The following is a 19,298-nucleotide window of genomic DNA, read 5'->3' as shown; positions in this document are numbered from 1 at the left end:
AAAATTCTGCTCTATTTTTAGTCGTTCTTTTGTCTCATCGTTGCGCGTCAATCACCGCTGAGCTCCTTTTTTTTATTTTTTTTATTAACACCGCAATCATCCTCTTCCTTGATGTTTCAAAAGTACTCAAACTATCTGCGTGTTTGGCACACGTTTCGCTCAACGACGACGACGACAACAACAACAACAACAACAACAACAACAAAAGATGCCAAATGAGTGTGATTGTTTACACCGGCAGCAGCTACATCAAACGCAGCTACAACTTTTACGTGTTCGCGCCGCGCTCGTGAAACGGGACGACACGTCGTTTCGGGGTTCTTTCCGGACGCGAGCGGCGTCGGTGCGTTCAGGTGCAAGAAACCTGTAGAACGGCTGCCGGGGTGCGTGGTTTGTGGGTTAAAGGCAGGTAGGGAGGCAGGGAGATAGGGTGCGTTACCATAGTAACACCAAGAGGGAACCCAGCAGAAGCAGAATGTCTATATGTGTCCTGACCCATTTCCATTCTCATCCACAAGTGTTTTGTCTCCCTCACCTTGCTGTTTTACAACTAAAAGCACCTCTCCTTCTTCATCCTTGATGCATTTAGTTTTATTTAACAAACGGCCGAGGCTTGAAAACATTCAGAGAGCGCGCCAGGATACAGCACAACTCTCAAGGTGCATTTGGTTTCCCTTTTCCTAACTCGCATTAATTCAATTCAACTTTGTCGTCCCTGAGGTTAAAAATAAAAAATAAAAAGTCTGCTATGAGTAGGGATAAAAACACGTCTATGCAAAAGTATGTAAAGCAAAGCGGAGGCTACAGAGGTAGAATATTAACGATACTTTCATCCATCTGAAATTTGTCCTCCACAAAGACAACACGGAGTTAAGCCAATTCTTGGCTGGAAAACAAAACGAATTCCTCACACTTCATTTCGCCAGTTAGTGACCTAAACCTTCAGCAGGAAAGAGTAAAGCACAAATGTGTCAATTAACATCGGAACAGAATAAACTCTTCCCTCCGAATAACAACAACCAGTTCAGTCAGTTCATTAAAAGATCATCAGTGATTCCACGTGGGAAAGCATTACGAAAAATCCTTAACGTAATGAAGTGTCGCATATGCAAAGCGTGAAATAGACACGCCCGTCCCGCTGCAACAAAACGTGAGATAGCCACGCTCGGCAGGCGTCTGGGCGTGACAGTTACACGTTTTCCCGTCGTGCATGCTGTCAATCATGTGATTTACAGGAAAATGAAATTATTGGCATAAACACATGGTTGAGTTCAGAGGGGGAATAAAAACATGGTTTGGGTTAGGGAACAAAAAAAACAACTCGAGAACAACATCGTCACCTCCTGGATCCGAACCTCGTCTTCCCGCACGGCAGTCGGTGATTGCCTTCCAATAATACAGAAAAGCGTGCTTCGTACATGGTCTCAAAACCTCCTTTGTCACCTGACTTATACGTGTTTGTGTGTGTGTCAGTTTCACGCTTACAAAACGTGTAACTTTCACGCCAAGACAGCCCTTAAGCGTGGCTCTCACATTTTGCTATAGTAGACGGGCGTGTCTATTTCACGCTTTGCCGTGCTACTAGGACATTAAGTCACAGAAACACTCACAGAAATACTGTTTCACACGGAGTCTGAAGCATTATTGGTTTGCAACCGATTCAACAATATAATATGTTATCTGGATAACGATATCCAAACCAACGCGTCCTTTTTGTTTACACCTGGGATTAAAATGCACCGTCGTTATCTTTGATTGTGTTTGAGTTAGCAGGAAAAGCCGGAGTCAGGTGACCTTTCAGCTTGTAGGACTGTTGTATTTATTCTGAATGTGGTCTCACCGTACTGATTTATCAAGCCCGGTCCAATTCCAAATGTGGCCGATCCAATCACGTTCACACGCTCGTACGTAGACACAGATCGCATGTTAATACCAGGTGTAAATGAGGTATGAAACTGTAGTAAGTCTTTGTAAAGGAAGGACTGCTTCACGCAGACTATCCTAAGACAATACAAGGATAGGGTTGCCATTATATAACATCTTTTTCTCATTAAAAAATAAAACTACATGTCAGCTTGTCTCTTTCCAGTTTCCCTCCCGTGTCTGTGGCTCATTCGCTCTCAGACATACAGAGTAGCATCATTCATCAAAAAGACTCAGCAATTTCCAAAAACAGCTGGACACTAGTTTTTAGCAAACATTATTCAAATAGGAGAGACTGAAGCCTCGATTTGGGGGCGACCATTTTTAGCTGCGTATGAATACACACATCGAGATTTAAAGCAGTAAGACAGTGTATGTGAGACTGATGCTAAATAAACGATAGCGACTATTTTCATCTTAATAAAGGGACTAGAGATTATGTTTAATTTGCAACAGTAAAGAGACACAATATCATCTGAAATACATTTTTAGGAGGAAATGCTGCCAGTAAACGTCATCCCGCAGCCCCGGTAGTGTTTTTATATGAACGTAATTTGTAGGAGACAGGTTGTCTTTGTGATCTGGACGACTTAATTGTTGGTTCTGGGGTTTAAATGGGATTTGAAGAGAAGGAAGAAGAACATGAATAACACCAGACTTATCAATTAATGAATATTTTAACTCGTGCGTTGCGTGACGAGAACTCCACCTCAGAGCTTCCCGGGGAATCCGGTGATTTTTTTTTTTTTTTTAATTCATGTCGTTTTGAATCAAAGTTTTGAATCCAGTTTGTTTTTGTGGCTTTTCACAAACATCTGGAAGGGGAAAAAAAAAAAAAATCAAAGTGGGTCTGTTTTCATTCTGCTGTACACCACAGCGTCAGCGGCCCTCACCTCACACGCAAGGTTGTGTTTACGATCATCTGTACAACACAACCGAGTTCATGCTGAAATCTGTTAAATGAGCTGTTCACTTCAATGTACTGTATCGCAGCCACACTCGAGTAGTAAGCGCTTTAGGCGAGCAACCAAATCCTGTTAGAAATGTCAATTGAAAAGGTCTTGAGATATTAAAAATGTAGTTTTTAATTAAAGGTTTATTAATAGATTTTTCAAACTTTTTTTTTTAATTACCCGACTGGATGCCTGAGGCATTTGGATTACAACTTTTATCTCACTCGATTCAGACTGCCTCTCCCCATTCAGCCATTTTGGATTAAAAGTCAGACTTCATAAATGCTGTTCATTAATTCCCAGTGTGGGCAGTTAATGTGAGATTTGGTTGCAACGTTACAGCTGGTCTGAGTGTCTGTTTATTTTTAGATTCTTGTGGCTACTTTGCAGCCCCGGCCTAATCTGTCACGGAGGAGAACATGGAGGAAATCTTAATCAGTGTGCCAAAAAAAAAGAGAAGATTTTCGATGCACTCATGGTGTGTCTGCTTCGGAGATTCAACATGTTAGTAACACATACTGTCACAGTAAATTATATTATTGACATGTGTTGCATGGAGCACGCTGTGAAAAATTTTGAAATAAATTCGAACCCATCTGTGCTTCGCTGTTTGCACTCAGTGTTGTTACCATGTAATGGTGCAAGTCTGTGTGGCACGTTTTTCGAACCAGTTCTGATGTGAATAATAAATGACTAGTCTGCAAATTAAACCCACAGGTGTCCAGAAATACATATTTTCTGATTTTAGATGAATGAATGCCTTAGAAACATATATTAATGTTCATTCATTAGGTATTAGATACAACTCAAATAATCACTTAAAACGAAATCATAGGCAGTCTGATGATTAAAAATCTGGATTAAGAAGTCCAACCCAAGCAGCAGCCTACCGTGATGTCATGTTGTTAGTTTGTGAACCAACCGCCGTTTTGAAGCCTCGAGTTTGGCATCTCGTTTTTTTTAAACCAGAAGTGACCATATTTGGACCAGCTGCGAAAGAGCGAGGGGTGGATCTGACTGGGAACCCGCCCACTTATACTAACAACCTGACTGCACCCCAGACCTGTCAATCAAACCAGAAACACCCCCCCAAACATAGCTCGAGTTTGAGACCTTTGAGACCTAATATCTAATCGATTATGAAACTATTTTCAGAAAGACTAGCAAAATATTGATCTGAAGAAGTGAATTTAGCGAATGAAACAATAATGACTTGTCGAAAAGAATTACCAGCTTTGTATTTTATGAGAGAAATTGAATGTGAGTCTATGGAGCCAAAGGTTTTTGGCGCCAGCTCCTAGTGGCCCGCAGTGGTATTACACTTTAAGGCACTTCCGCATTGGCTTCACGTTTCAGACATAGAGTTCGGGCACGGTGTTTGAGGGTTGTCCCGAGTTAGTCTGGGATATTTAATAAGCCACTAACTGAAGCAGAAGTAGAGGTAGATATGGTTTTTATATTAAAAAAATAACATAATAACCAAGAATTTCCTGGTTTGTCTGGTAGCAATGGTTGATTATTTTAGTTTAGTTTTTTTGTGTGGTGATATGTATCAATTTGCATGATCTGCCATAGTAATAAACTGCTTTACTGGTGGGAAAATAAGATGTGCGCTTGTGTATTGTGCAAAACGTGCTTTAAAAAAAAAGAAAGAAAAGTAAAACGGGTTCAACAATATCAGCTAATGTTGTGGTTCTGTGTGAAAGTCTAGACCTTAAGACTATTGTTATGATCGTGGTCGAGTAGATGATATTAATTAAAGCACAGCACCACAAACTGACAGAAATTAGGTGTTATTTTAGCACAAGAGCCACTGGTTATAATGGATTTAAATCGGAGGTGACAGGTTACATCAGGCGCACAAGGCGGGTAAACGGAGGGCCTAATCGTAATGTTTTGCCCCGGGTTTTCTTAACATGTTAATCCAGCCACGGCCCCTGTGAAAGATTGGGAATCCTTCAGCCACAAGAAGAACCAGAAGTCCTGCAGCAGATGGTTTGACCCCCCCACAGGATCCCAACATCATGGAGCCGGTCTGTGGTTAACACGAAGAGACAGAAGACTCTAAGACGGACTACATCCACAGAAGAACTGTGGTAAGTTCTGTAAACTGTTTATATTTACCTTTTTGTATTGGTGCTGTTGTAAAGGTAATGTTTGGTCACATTAAATATTGATTTATATATTTTTTTATACATATACTGCACTGTATATGAAGTTAATTGATAAATAAAAAAAAAAAAACACTGCATTATTTTTTAAAAACATCCCTTTACTTTTAGTGCCTGAAACATTTGGACAGTACTAGATGCTCAAATCTGTGGTTTATTGCTAGTTTTCTTAATGCTGGTGTGCATCGATGTCTTTCATTGCACTGCCACTGGAGGGCGTTAAAGTCTGAAATTTCAGTCATCAAAAAATCCATTAAGATTCAGAATGACAGTGTGAATGACAGTGCCGCCACCCCCCCCCCCCACCTCCCGCCCCCAACCACCACCACACACACACAAACCATCCCTTTAATCACGAATTACGCCACTTGGTGCAACACCAGCCAGGAACTACAATTCCGTCATTAGTAGCATTGACTGGAGGCAACAATCAATACGATATTATGAAATCATGCTACAGCATAAAACTGACTGCGTGCGGCGTCATGAGCTGTGCTGTTCAGCATCTTTTGTGTTTTTTTTTTTTTCAGGCTTCACACCTTTAATTCTTGAGAGTTTAGGCAGAGTAGGGTGACCAGATATTTATTCAGATGCAGCCGAGGTCAGCCTGAAGTATAATCTTCATTAAAAATCGAAATAATGTCCCCTCTTGACTTTTTAAAGGCATATTTCCTATTTCCTCTCTTTAAGTTATTGGAATGTTTTCAGTGCAAAGGTTAGCTACAGGTCCGAGAGTATTAAAATCCTCATTATACTATTAAACATGCAGATATTTGACCTGTTTTTCAGTCAAAAGATGACCAAAAGCTATATTTGCAATCAATATTTCACCTCATTTTCTTCCATAACAAGTAGTGCAGATATGTCACATACTGCTTTGTTATTCCAGTTGCATGGATCCAGATCAGGCAACTGATTTCTGTATATTGTTTCGTGCATCTGAAGAATATCGGCGCGCGTCATTAAAATCTGACATGCAGAAAATATTTTGTGGGATTAAAATGTCTCTTGTTTTTCTCCACACACGGCACTTAACATGCAGGTAAACCCAGTTTGTTCATGATAACAGTATCAATGCGTGAAAACAATGCATTACTTTAGACAGGAAAACACACAAAGAAACACACACACACACACACACATGCACGCAGAGATCTTACTTGAACTTTGCAAGAGTGCAACACTGAGTCTAGGTCTTGAGGGAACAGGAAACGACTTCCCTCCCTCCCCCCTTTCAATTCTGCCCCCCCATCTCTCCTCCTCCTCCTCCTCCTCCCCCTCCCTACCTCCCTCCCTCTCCCCTCCCCTCCATCTCCCCCTCCTCCTTTTCCTCCCTCCCTCCAGCACCACCACGCTATAGCAGCGAACTAGGCAGGCCAACTTGCAGAGTGCAGCTCAGCCTCGACAGCGGCTGCTTCTAACTGGGGGGGTTTCTTTCGGAGAGCATCGCACTCCCATGTGCGCTGCCGTTGCCCCGCTGGATGTTGAGATCGCGCCGCGCGCCTCACCAGGAGACACCATGTCCAACCCGACCCACGACCCGTTCTACTCCTCTCCGTTCGGACCCTTCTACCGGAGACACTCGCCCTACATGGTCCAGCCCGAGTATCGGATCTACGAGATGAACAAGCGGCTGCAGGCGCGCACAGAGGTGAGCCGTACAACAACCGCCGCACACGGTCCCGTTTAAGATGTAGAGCTGCCGGCAGGAGGAGAGAGGGAGGGAAAGCGGGCTCGGCGAGGTCCGGTCCGGGTCCGGTCCGGTCCGGTGCGGGGTGGGGAAGGAAGGGAAAGGGATTCAGGGGCTGGAGAGGAAAGAGGAGCGCTATTACGAAGGTCCGTCAATCAGGAGATATGGATGTGATGCCCCAAAAGTGCCAAACATTCCTGAGGTGAAAGTAAACAGGGCTCAACGGTGTGTAGTCTGTTTATACGCTGCAAGAAAGATCATCCTCTGAAGTCATGTGTTGTCGCGAGGAACCTCAACAATTTACATTTGAAGTTGGAAAATGCTGATTTGTGGCGGAGATGCGTTCACGTGGCCAATTAACCTGTTCAAAATTCATGGATTAAGTGTCAGCCACCTGGAGTAAGAATACCTACTTATAATAATAGTCAAAAATCATGCAGCACATGTGCGAAATCATCAGTTCAAAGCTTTTTAAATCCAGATGAAACGCCACACTGTTTTATAATTATGATTTTTAAAACGTGACGTGTTTATAAGAGAAAGTTGCATGTATTCAGAACAAAGTGTGGGATTTAAAAAAAAAAAAAAAAAGTCTGAAAGAAGTGTGAAAGACTATTCAAGTAGGCTGTACAGACTGGGGCAAAGTAGCTTTTCACTGCATTTAATTAATTTGCATACATTTACATATTGCCTTTTTTTTGTTGTTTTTTTGTTTTACATATTTGCATATTGTGTTTGGCCCATGCAAAAAAATCTGCAGAGAGCTCAAACCAAACAAGACTGCAGAGTTTGTCCCCTGAGGTGAAGAGTTTTAAAGCAAAAAATAAGGAACATCAGATGTGGAGGACATTTTCTCAATGAAAAGTGGCTGCAAATTTCGTGATTGCATTCATTTCGTGTCAATCTGCTGATGCTTCCACTCATTGGGCGCAAAGCGTGCGTGTGTGGCGTTCAGTGTCACTCAGACTGAACCTGTGTTGATCCCACTGCGAGTTGCATGGCGAGCATCTGCCTACAGCATCTGTTCCATCATCCCAAATGTGTAAATCTGCAGATAAAAAGTTCATCCAGCGTGTCAAGTTCTCTTCCACGAAGCATCTTTAGGGGACCAAAATAAGCAAAATGCAATAAAAAGCAGATTTTGGCAGCTTAGCTGTTCACTTTTGGGGCTACAAATCGTGTTGCAACTACGGATTATTTGCATTACTGATTAATTTTCCAATATTTCTCAGTTGGCTGATTAATTTCTGTGTTTGTAGAATGTAGTAAACAGCAAAATGACCCTTCAGAAGTTCCCAGAATGCACTGCAACCTATAAATATGTCTTGCTTTATCTGACCAACGGTCCAAAACCCAAAGTTTATTATCACAGAAAAGTGAGAAAACCAGAAAATATCCACGTTTGAGAGGCAGGAACATGCGAATTTTACAATATTTACATTAAAATTAATTGTGTTTTGCCTTAATAATTCTCTATCAACTGACTAATTGATTAATCGTTTCAGCTTTAAATATTCTCTATTTGAAATACATTGACCTATTGTCGGTTTGAAGCTTGTCGGTTATAGAATTTGACTCCAGTGAGACGTTCAGGTGCTCTTGGGGAACACATCCGTTTAACACGATTTCGTGTGAGTGTTCCTGCAGTTATTTCGTAGATTTTTTTTTTGGGGGGGGGGGTTGAAAAAGCCAGACTCCAGCTGAGCGACTGCAGCAGGCTCGCAGAATGATGCTGCTGACTTTTCCTAAAGAGGAACTTGCAACTTTAAGCAGACCAAAGGCAATGTTGCTGAGATGCAACGGCCCAGTCTCATGCATTATTCATACGCAGTGGTCTAAGCCCCAGTGGACCTCTACTCCTGTACCACACACACACACACACACACACCGAGACAACCAAGTGCAATCACCACGCACACACATATAAGTCAATGCGAGACGTGTGCACAACCAAGACAAACATGCTATTGATAACATGCATGATATGAACAGACACATTATGTAGACACAGCAATTTAATCCATTACCTCCATCTCCTCAGACGAAATTACATAATTGCATAATAATATAATTTTTTTTCTTTTTTTCCCCATTGCTGTTCGTAAGCATCTTCATCTTCTTTTTTCTTTCCTTTTCTTTTCTTTTTATTTATATATTTTGCATCAGTATGTCGTCTCTTTAGCTCTGTGGTTTATTGTTTGATTAAAATGCAGGTGGTTGAACATAATGAGGACGAAGTAGTGTCTTATAGCAGGGAAATAAATGCCTCGAGTTTTGGTTTTTGCAATTTGTTTGCGTCCAGATGTGCCATATACAGCTCAGTTCTGGCTTTCAACAAAATTATATAGCAATTATCTTCATGAATGCAGAAAACTGGAGCCCTCTGTATTTTTTTTTTTTTTTTTTACAAACACCTATCGTGTGTGGTTAAAAAAAAAAAAAAAAGGTTGTTAAAGGGAATGTTCCTGCACAGAGCTGCATACATACGGCGTAATGTCATTGTCTCCTAACTAAGACAGAGAAGGGGAAACTGTGCAAAAATGATTCTACATTCCCCGTGAAGCAGTGTGACCGAAGCTGTTTACTTTCGTGCAAACGGGTCACGCTGCTGCTTCTTTTTTTTTTTTTTTATCACTGAGTTGCTGCTGCTGCTGCTGCTGCTGCTGCTGCTGGTGGTGGTGGTGGTGGTGCTGGTGCTGGTGCTCAGTCCATCTCCACCCAAGACAAACTTTAAAAGTCAGTGCACATTTAGAAGAGAAGACCGTGTCCGTATCAGCGCCGGGGTCAGGCTGATGTTATTACAAAACAGGAAGTTTGGGGATGTTTCTCCGTCTCTTTCTCAAAAAAGAAAAAAAAAAAAAAGAAAGAAAAAAAAAAGAAATCTGGATTCTATTAGATGAAAACAGCTGAATTGTCCTGCTGGATATTTTCTGTGAATGCTTTATCAAGGTTTTGCTGCCAGCAGCTGTTGCAGATCTATATCCTTCTGAGTTTAATAGCTTAACTGTTGCTAGTGTACTGATGTTTTCATGGAAGTCTCTTTTTTTTTTTCCAGCTTTGAAAATATATTACATTGTTAACCCCTGTATTTTCTGTATGTCCTCATTGTTTGGGATCCTCCTATCTGTAAAATAGCAAAACATAGCTACAAAATGTGTTTACTTTCTTACTGTAAATATATCATGTCTCTTAATCTGACCTTATTAAAATTCAGTAAAGAAAAGTAGCGAAGTGGAAACCCTTCCCATCGCCACAGATTCAATATAATGAGCACAACGCCGTCTTATTGCACCAATTAAATAAATATTTCGTATTCATATGTTATATGAGCCACGCATGAGCAAATATATAATTATCTTGTTTACTAAAAAGTCATCACAGACAAATAAAATGTCCCATACATGATCACATATTCGACGTTGCTAGTTTGAGCTCAGTTTTAAGACCTCTAATAAACAAACGGTCATAAAACGTCAATAACAGAAACTTAAAAAGAATTATTTGGGGCTCAAAACTGTCACCGATGTCACTGAATCTCTTGTATTTAACCAGCTTGGATCTCAAACAGATGAAATCTATCAGTTTATGAAATCGTGTTTGAGAGCAATTTTCAGAAAATTTGTCAAATTGATGAAGTATATAAACATGAAGTGTCTGTGTCTGACACGTCTTCATAAGCAAGGTCTTCTATTGTTGTTGTCTTTTCAAAACATCTGCTTCAAGCTACTGTCCATCGCGTCAGCCCGAACGACACGTGACGGTGGGAGCTCGTGCTGGATTCTTCGTGTGATTACTGGACATGTCGCCATATTTTTGTTGATCCAGTCAAAAATGATTTCAAGCACCGCAGAGCAGCCGTTCTCGTCAGACTGACCGCCCAAGTAGAGATTGCTTAATGTCGTGAAAAGGACCGCCATTGTTAAGAATAAGAATAGCTGCGAGGGTATACTTAACATTACGCTCGCTCTGCGGGATGACTCACTGTAGTTTGCATTCATTTTTTTTAATTTATTTATTTATTTTAAACAGGAGGACTAACTCAGCCTCAGTGTGACACCACCTCGTAGAGAAAAGTGTTGAAGGAGTCCACTGAAGTTAGTCCTCTGCTAGAAAATTCCTTCCATTTGTCTTATTCATGAGTGCACTTTTTGAATTTGCTTGGCTGGGGGTGCGACTGCTGCTCACGCTGGCAGGCGCAGGACTCAAGGACTTCACACTTAGAGGAGACTTACTTACCTCGAGAGGAGTCTAGAAGGAGCGCGAGTGGCTCCGGTAGCGGGGGGGGGAAAGCAGATTGTTGTAATTACACACAGAGATGCTATTCTCTTTTTATTCTTTTGATTTACCGTCTTTAGTTGTAGTATTGTTGGACGGACTGGAACTTTTAAGTGGACTGTTTGTTTGTTGGCATCTTCTATCACCTGAAGTGCTTTAAAAGTGCACAGACGAGAACTTTACCGGGAAAAATTCACCTTCTGACGCCTCTGTGACACGATGGACAGTTAAAGAGTCGATTGTGGAAGTTTTCTACGCCATGCAGCGTTCATTATTAGTTTTATTAATGTGTTATTTAGTTTACTTTTTGGGTGTAAACATTGCCAAATCTTTGGGTTTATTTCCTGCAACCCTCAGAATGACTAAACCTTGGTGTACATGCAGGTAGAGGGAGTTGAAGTGTAATACAGGGCTGCAGCAAATCAATATTTTGATGTTTTTCTTCATAATCCAAAAAAACCTGGTTGGAAAATTGTTAGAAATCGCCCATCTCTGTTTCTTTGTGTTGACATTTTCACTTTTACAATCATATAAAAACGAAGGTGCAAAAAGAACAATTTAAAAGCAGTTTTTGCGTTTAAAAAAAAAAAATGAATAATTGATCATCAAAGTAGTTGCTGAGTCATTTTCTGAAGGCTGACTCATCAAATAATCAACTAATCCTTTCAGCTTCACTGTAGTGAGATGATGATGGTGGTGGTGGTGGTGCGGCTGCAGTTAATGATTATCTTAATTAAGGATTAATGTGAAGACCAATTTCTCCAATAAATGACGGATCGTACTGAAAGTTTCTCACGACTTTAAATCACTTGTTTGGTTCAAACGAGACGAGCGGCAGGTCTTCCCTCAGAATGTTCTTCGTTTTGCTTGACAAGTCCCAAACGAGTCATCGATTATCAAAATGACTGTTGAATCCCTCTCTGACGATCACGGATTAATAGACTGATCCTTTCAGCTTCATGATGATATCGGGGCTGCAACTAACAATTATTTTCATCACCGATTCATCCGCAGACCCTTTTCTTGATTAACAAGTGATGTTTTTGGTTGAAAAAAAAAAAAAAAATGACAAAAAAAATACAGAAAAGGTTTAATTTTTTTCCCACAAAAACAAGTTCCGAGAGCTCAAAGTGACGTGTTGAAACCTCAGTTTTGTGAAGTTTACGATTATATAAAGTGATTTTTCTGATGTCAAAAAATGCCCCCCTTTATAAGTGAAGTATGATATTAAACACTGACTCTGATGATGTCACTATATTTCATTGGACATTTTCTTCAACAAACATGCATACATCTAATGTACAGCAGCAATCAAAACATACGCTGAGGCACAAACAAGGACTCATCCCTCCTCTTCATGATGTTAATACTGTGACATGCCTTCACGCTGTCAGCATTCGGGCTCGTTAAAATAATGCTTTTATTTCTTGGTGAGACTCCTCCTTTAAAATCCAGACAGGTTTTGTTTTTGTTGTTGTTTTTTTTTCTTCAACCCCTTCACCTGCTTTGCACTCATGGAAATAAGGAAGAATAAAAAAAATTTGCTAACGACGCTACTGCGGTGCTGCGTGTGTTTTTGTCTGGGATCATCCGCTCACCTTTGAACCGATAACTGTGCCGCAGCTAAAACAGTCCTGCTCCTGTGATGACTCGGGGTCCTGTTTCCATCCCAACCTTATTACCCGCTCCATTCATACTTATTACCTGCCCGGCTGTGTTTCTGCGCCGGGGCTGACTGCTATCCCATTACCTTCATTTTACACAACGTGAACCTGCTGTGACCCGGCAATCTAAACAGGCTTTGATGTGGATTTGATGCCACGCATACGGTGCGACCACATTGTTTCTGTGCTGTCGCTCGGGAGGGGGCGGGAGAGAGGAGGGGTGGACGGGGAGGTGGGGGCGCGGGGGGGGGGGGGGCAAGCTGCAATGATTTGTGGGGGAATTTGACAGTTAAGCGTATGCAAATGAGGCAGGCAGATTAACATTCAGAGGAGGAGCTTGGGCGACCTCAGCTGGTGTACGGCCATTAGCATAGAGGACATTAATATTCAGCGGCTCAGAGCGGGGGGGGGGGGACACAGAATAACACTGTAAGTAAAACTACCAACACAGAGGGTGAAACAGGAGGAAAACAAAAGCATTTTTAATGGCGGCGCCGTAATAATACCCACAGGGCCGCACGGAGAGACCTCTCCGCCGCCGCCGCTGACAGTGCGGTCTAATGGTCGCACTCCTCTTCAGCAGATAGACACGCAATCAGCAGCAGTGATTGGCAGGCCATTCATTGGATTCTTGTGTCTGTTGCACATAGTTAGTCTTCATTCTCATTATTCAAAAACCGGCACCGCAGACCTGACTCATTGGCTCCACCGTGGAACTGCGGGAAGTGGAGTGTTCATTATGGTCCAAATCCCTTGTTCCTGTCAGGAGCAAAGTGGATCTGTTCCCATCAGCGCGACGGATGTCAGATTGACATGAATAGGCTTATGATGTAGAGGTCAAGTTGGCACCGAGCTGCGAAGGTTCACAGGGAGGGATTAAAAGATGAGCCACCAAGACCTCGAGAACGCACCGGGAGGTTTTTATGTTCGTGGAAAAAAAAAAAAAAAAAAAAAATGTCTACCTTCATGTGAAGTTCTTACTTCACAAAACTCACAAACTGCAATTAGTCATTATTTCCATTTCGCTCTGAGGCTTATTTCCTCGTATGGTCTGTAAAATGTTAGAAAATAGTGAAGAGGTGAGATCTTCAAACTTGGTCCACAAGATGTTTGATTTAGTAAAGACGAGAAGCAGGAACCAGAAGGTTTTCGTTAGTTTTGCACACAAAAGAAAATTCACTCTTTGCTAAAATTGATGAGTTTTCTGTTGATCGACCAATAAATGCTTCAGTCAGGAGTTTCAACTCTTCGAGTCGTTCATCTTCGAAAAGTATTTTCAACGTTAAAAACAACAGAAATGAAGAGAATCTCAGCTTAAAATAGAAACCAGTGAGTATCTGATCACCTCCATGCTAATGCTGTAGTTTTCTTTTGGAGTGATATCGAAACTACAGCTGAAAACATGAACCCATGATTGACAGAAAAATAATTGTGAACTGTTTTGATCATCAGTTAATTGTCCAAGTTATGTTCAAACATAAATGTCCCACTCTACGTCTTGCCATTTATGAGAATTTGCTGTTTCTTTTCGTTTTCTTGGATTTATGTGCGTGTGTGTTTAGATTTTACAGTATTGGTTGGACAAAAAAAAACAACAACAAAAAAAAAGCCTTTAGGAAATTGTTATCAGTATTTTTCACTATTTTCCCACCTTGCATAAACCAAACGAGTAATTGATTGATTAAGAAAATAGTTGGCAGTTCTATTTTTCAAATGAAAATAATTTTTACTTGCAGCCCTAATCTGAAGTTTGATCTAAACGAGCACGTGCAGATATTTTTTTCATTAACTGTAACACACCATTGGTATGAAAATATAATTTCACACACAGTAACGTCAACGCGTCACAAACTTTCTGCCAGTTTATGTCCAAACTTCTGCAAAACATCTCAGCTTCTTTCGGGAGGAGTACAGTTTCCCAACATGTACACATAGTTACTAACGCATACATATTTTTTTTTGCAGTGTATGTGTGTGAAATTGGCTGAGTAATTACCAGAAAGGTGTTGAACATCATGTTGCCCTTATCTGAACCATTGCTGCTGGATTTATCTACCATCAGGGAAAACAAACCAGCGTAGGTTTCACTGAAAGCCTTCAAAATGTGTCACAACAGACATTTTCATCACTTTTTAAAATTAAGTTAAAGCGAACGATTAAAATGGGCTTTAAAATTAGTTCTTAGGAATATGTTCAGTGGACATTATCTCTTCTTATACTGCAGATGTTTGTTCTTTTTTGCAGTTACAAACAGCCCTCAGTGATGCTGGAAATCTTAAGATGTAAGTATTGATTGGACAGTGTTGATTTTTTAAATCTTTCCATTATTAAATACTTTGCGAATTAGAGAACATTTTTACTTAGATAAACGCTGATGACAATACTCTGCAATTCAGGCTCCCTCCCACAGATAAAACAACAAAACAATGTAGAAAAGAAAAAAAAGCTCAAAATAAGTTTACAGCATTTGTTATTTACTCGGCTTGACTGGATAAACAGCATTATTATTTATTTCTGTATCAACCGAATCTCTAATATGTGTTGTTATTATGATTCACAGCCTTATTGACAAAGAACAGACATCTGCTTTTGTGGACCTGTAAAACGTTGCTCGGAGCTCTTGCATTAAAAAAAAAAAATAAAAAAAAAACATTTTATATTTTCATAATGCTGCCGGTGACTGAAAGGGCTGAATTGCATTAGCTTCTGCTTGCCTTAGTTAACTCCCTGCCAACATCCCCTCTCCCCCTCGCTAAATTAAAGAGTGGTGCTGCTAAAAGGTGAGCGGATGGGCTGATAGTTTTGAAGGGAAACCGTAACCTTATCCTCAGAAAACTGGAGGTCAGAGCGCTGAATGCCTTTTGACTGTTTATCATTTTTAGTCCTTAGAAAGCCACTCTTTGGTGGGAAAACAGTGAACAGAGACAGAAAGATGTTAAAATTCACTGCTCGGTCTTATTCTAAAATATGGGAGAGCGTGATTCATGTCTGTTCATAACGTGACGATAAAAGAGATGCAAGTCATTCAGGTCAGAGGACACAACATATGTGAGGGGGGAAAAAAACCCCAACACAACTGCAGTATACAGAACCTAATATATCCCATGAAGACATTAGTGCTGCTAATGAACCTGTCTAGCCATTAAATTATAGCTTTAGAGCAGCTATAATCAACATTTCTAGACTAACAATGTATCCCTTGACAATCTGATGAACCTACAGAGAATTATCAACTGAATCTGCTGCTCCGCTCAGCTGTACGGAGCTTTGTAGGGAATTTCAGCTCATTGTCTAGTTATCTGGACTGCAGCTGTGCTATTTTTGTCAGTACAGTATCACAGCAAAGTGTGTAATACACCCGTTTACCACAGGATACCGTGTCAGTGTCACGTTTTGGCTCGCCTTGGCGTGAGAAGTGAGCTGCACTACCGGTTCAGCCACCACAAATCTCGTGTTTAGGGTTCGGGGGGGAAAAAAAGAGTCTAGTTTGGGTTAAAATAAGTCATTTTCGATAAGTCATATTACGTGCATCATGTAAGTTAAATACATTACATTACGTAAGTAACTTGCTTATATTACTTTAAAAAAAAAAAATGCAATAATCTGCTGACTTCGGCTTTCTCCCGAACAGCCGTTGTCTAAATCCCGTGTTTGTTCCTTCCAACCACCAGCATACCTCCTCCCTATGTGGACTTTCTCACTCTTTGTACTTTGTCACATGACCTCCTTCTTCGACCCCTTGTCGTACGTGCGTCCTTTTTTTTCACGCTGAGGCGAGGCAAAACGTCCCCGTTTCCCTCAGAAGTTGGTGGTGACCAAAAACAGAGCAAAAAGAGAGCTAATATTTGGCTTCCCATTCATTAGGTGGCCAGAAGTACCTCTCTAACTAAATAGTAATGTCAGTCCAAACCTGCTGGATATGAACTAGGTTCACCATAAGAACCTAAAATGTTATGATGTGTTCACAGCTTGTTTCTGCTGCTACCAAGTAGCCAAAAACAACAACAACAAAAGTTACTTCTGGTTTAATAATATCAATATTGAAAATTAAAAACACCGTACGTTAAATACCCGAAGACAGGCCCGGGGAAACAAGCAAAGAGATGTGAAATCAAATCTCATATGCAAATGAACTGCTGTAAAAACAATAGAAATGAAACAAATGATGTCAGAAACACAACTCGTACGTCCTCAACCGAGCTGGACACTCAGCAAACTTTTTTTTACTCTTCTGAAAACACCGAGCCGAAGCTGACCTTCAGACTGAGCTGTGGTCGAAGTCTCCCTCCGGTTCTTTCCTTGAAAAACCTCCAGTGAATCGAGTTCGAACTATTTTAGAACAAGCCTCGGGAAATGAAATATTTATTTCAAATCTGACAATCGTCTTTGTTATAAGCTCTGTTTTTCCCATCAGTGTCGACGCAATAGGATTAAATTTGTAGGATATCATTTCAGAAGTGGCATAAACTGGTGCAACTTCAGGATCCTGACATTATATATATATATATATATATATATATATATATACCATTGACTTAATTATAGTATTTTATCCTGCTGCTTGTTGTGGTTTTTTCATAAATTCATAATTTCCAATTAAAACGTCCACGAGGCATAATTTTACTGTGATAACTAATAGTTCTTATGATGCCTTTAAATGTACACATATAATTATATAAAGGCAGATGTTAAAACTGTTTGTTTATACCGGACAGACATTAAAAAGATACAAAGGGTTTGATGTAATCTCTCCCAGTATTTGATATCACCGATGCACACAATAGTCTCCGGTCGTGTCAAACTGTACGTGGGATGTTCCCACAAAAGTCATACGAAGAGAAGAAAAGACCTCCTGGTCAAATCGCGAGCAGCAGTCACGTCCAGCAGGATGCTCGGACAATAGACCCACCTTTTTCCTGGCCCTTTCCCATGGTTCCTTCCAGGCTGCACTGTCGCTCAGATAACAGAGAGGACAGACGGGCCTGCGGTCAGTCCATGTCCTGTTGTTCTCTCCGTGTCCGACGTGGTTCGGGAGTCCGTCCCGAAAACCGAAAGTTCACAGGTTGAAATCTCGCGTCGGAGCAGCTTTTTGTGTCCTGTTGGACGGGTCTTTGAATGACAACGCTGACACCGTCCCTGAAGATTGTTTTTCACTTTTATAAAACATAGTTTTGCATCCTGAGATATGAAACTGCAGCTATTTGAGAGCATTTTTTTGTTGTTGTATTATTCAGTTTTGAATTGCAAGACCATTTCGAAGACCAGTTTAAAAACGATGATAAAATCCATTCAGCTAATGTCCGTCTCATTTTCGCATGCATGTTGTCAGTTGTGGGTTCGATTATAAATGCGTGCGATGCTGGCGACTTTGTGAGGCCGCACAGGTCTGCTGTGGGCTAAATGTTAAGATTAGCTCGCTGCGCTAACATCCAGGCGTTCACATGTGCGTAGGGTGTCAAGCATGCTATCTACTGACCAAATAAGCTCATGGAAATGTCCTTCAGATTGCTGGAATTTGGACATAAACCGACGTAAAAGTGGACAAATTAAGCCTTACAGAAAAAAAAACCCCCACTGGATTCCCCGCCCCCCATGTTTTCCACACATCGCATTGAATGAAAACATGTTTAACACATGTTGCAGCACATGATAACGTTGGGAAAATACGTGGAAACGTTTTCATATGGGAATCGGCACGAGCGTCTCACATTACACCATGAACACGTACCAGTAAAAAATGTTCCCCAATGGGAAAAAAAAAAAAATACATGTTTGACATGTGCACAGTCACGAGTTTTAGCACATGTGGCATTCGTGTGGTTATTTTGTAAGGGTACAACTTTGACCAAAGGGAAATTTCAGACTCACCGGGGGAAGTATGAATAAAGATTTCATAGACAGAATTTCATGGCAATTCAGGCAATCGTAGCAAAATAACCAAAAGTGGAGGACCAACTCTTCTACTCTCAAAAACTTCTAGTCGAGTCTAAAAACGGACTGAAAACTTAACTTAAACTTAAAACTAGTGATAAACCGTTGAGGTAAGGAACCAAAAGATAATCCCACTTTGAGTTGAATTTCCACCTGTTTCATGTTCACTCTCTTCTGTCTGAACCCGTGGTCGTCTTTGCAGCCTTCATCGACCTAAAAGGACGGTGGTCTTCATTTCCATGCAGCCTTTCAATTAGCCGGTCAAAGCAGATTTACTTTAGTCCTTTAATACTGCTGTACTGAAAAATATTCAACCTTTGAATATTTCATTGCTGAGAATAAAAAATAAAATAAATAAAAAAAGTTCCAGGGTACACACAGGGAGGCACACACTGTACTCGGGGGATAGGGAGGGGGGGGGGGGGTCGCTACACCAGCAGCCTCGGATCCGCTCTCCGCTGCTTTCTGCGCGTTTCGTCATTTTGCTGATTAGCTGTTTGACTCTAATGCAGTTTTTTGGTTTTTTTTTTTTTCCCTGAGATGAACTTGAATGAATTATTCTGCATAAGTAGGCGATGGACCACAGACTGTTTTCATTTACTTATTTTTTTTTATGCATATTTAGTCGGAGAACACTTGCTGAGCGTGCAGGCTTCTCTTCAGTATCTTCCGGGCATGAATATGAAGCGAA

General features: G+C 40.9%; 1 protein-coding gene across 4 annotated transcripts in view; it reads left to right on the top strand.

The window, feature by feature from the left end:
- Positions 1–4,902: 4,902 nt before the first annotated feature.
- ldb2a (LIM domain binding 2a) overlaps positions 4,903–19,298 on the top strand; it is a 95,966-nt gene continuing 81,570 nt past the window's right edge. For all 4 annotated transcript variants that reach the window (XM_069701761.1, XM_069701760.1, XM_069701759.1 and 1 more), the window contains exons 1-2: positions 4,903–4,972; positions 6,392–6,698. In XM_069701761.1, the coding sequence (XP_069557862.1) occupies positions 6,504–6,698 (195 nt within the window). In that variant the 5' untranslated portion in view covers positions 4,903–4,972; positions 6,392–6,503. The remainder of the gene's footprint in view (positions 4,973–6,391; positions 6,699–19,298) is intronic.

The sequence above is a fragment of the Brachyistius frenatus genome, unplaced genomic scaffold (genome assembly GCF_029030835.1).
Source record: "Brachyistius frenatus isolate BFR_SWC_R1_liver_20210118 unplaced genomic scaffold, ASM2903083v1 Contig_38, whole genome shotgun sequence".
Lineage (NCBI taxonomy): Eukaryota > Metazoa > Chordata > Actinopteri > Embiotocidae > Brachyistius > Brachyistius frenatus.
The sequence above is the reverse complement of the archived record's forward strand: the minus strand, read 5'-3'. Positions and strand labels throughout refer to the sequence as shown.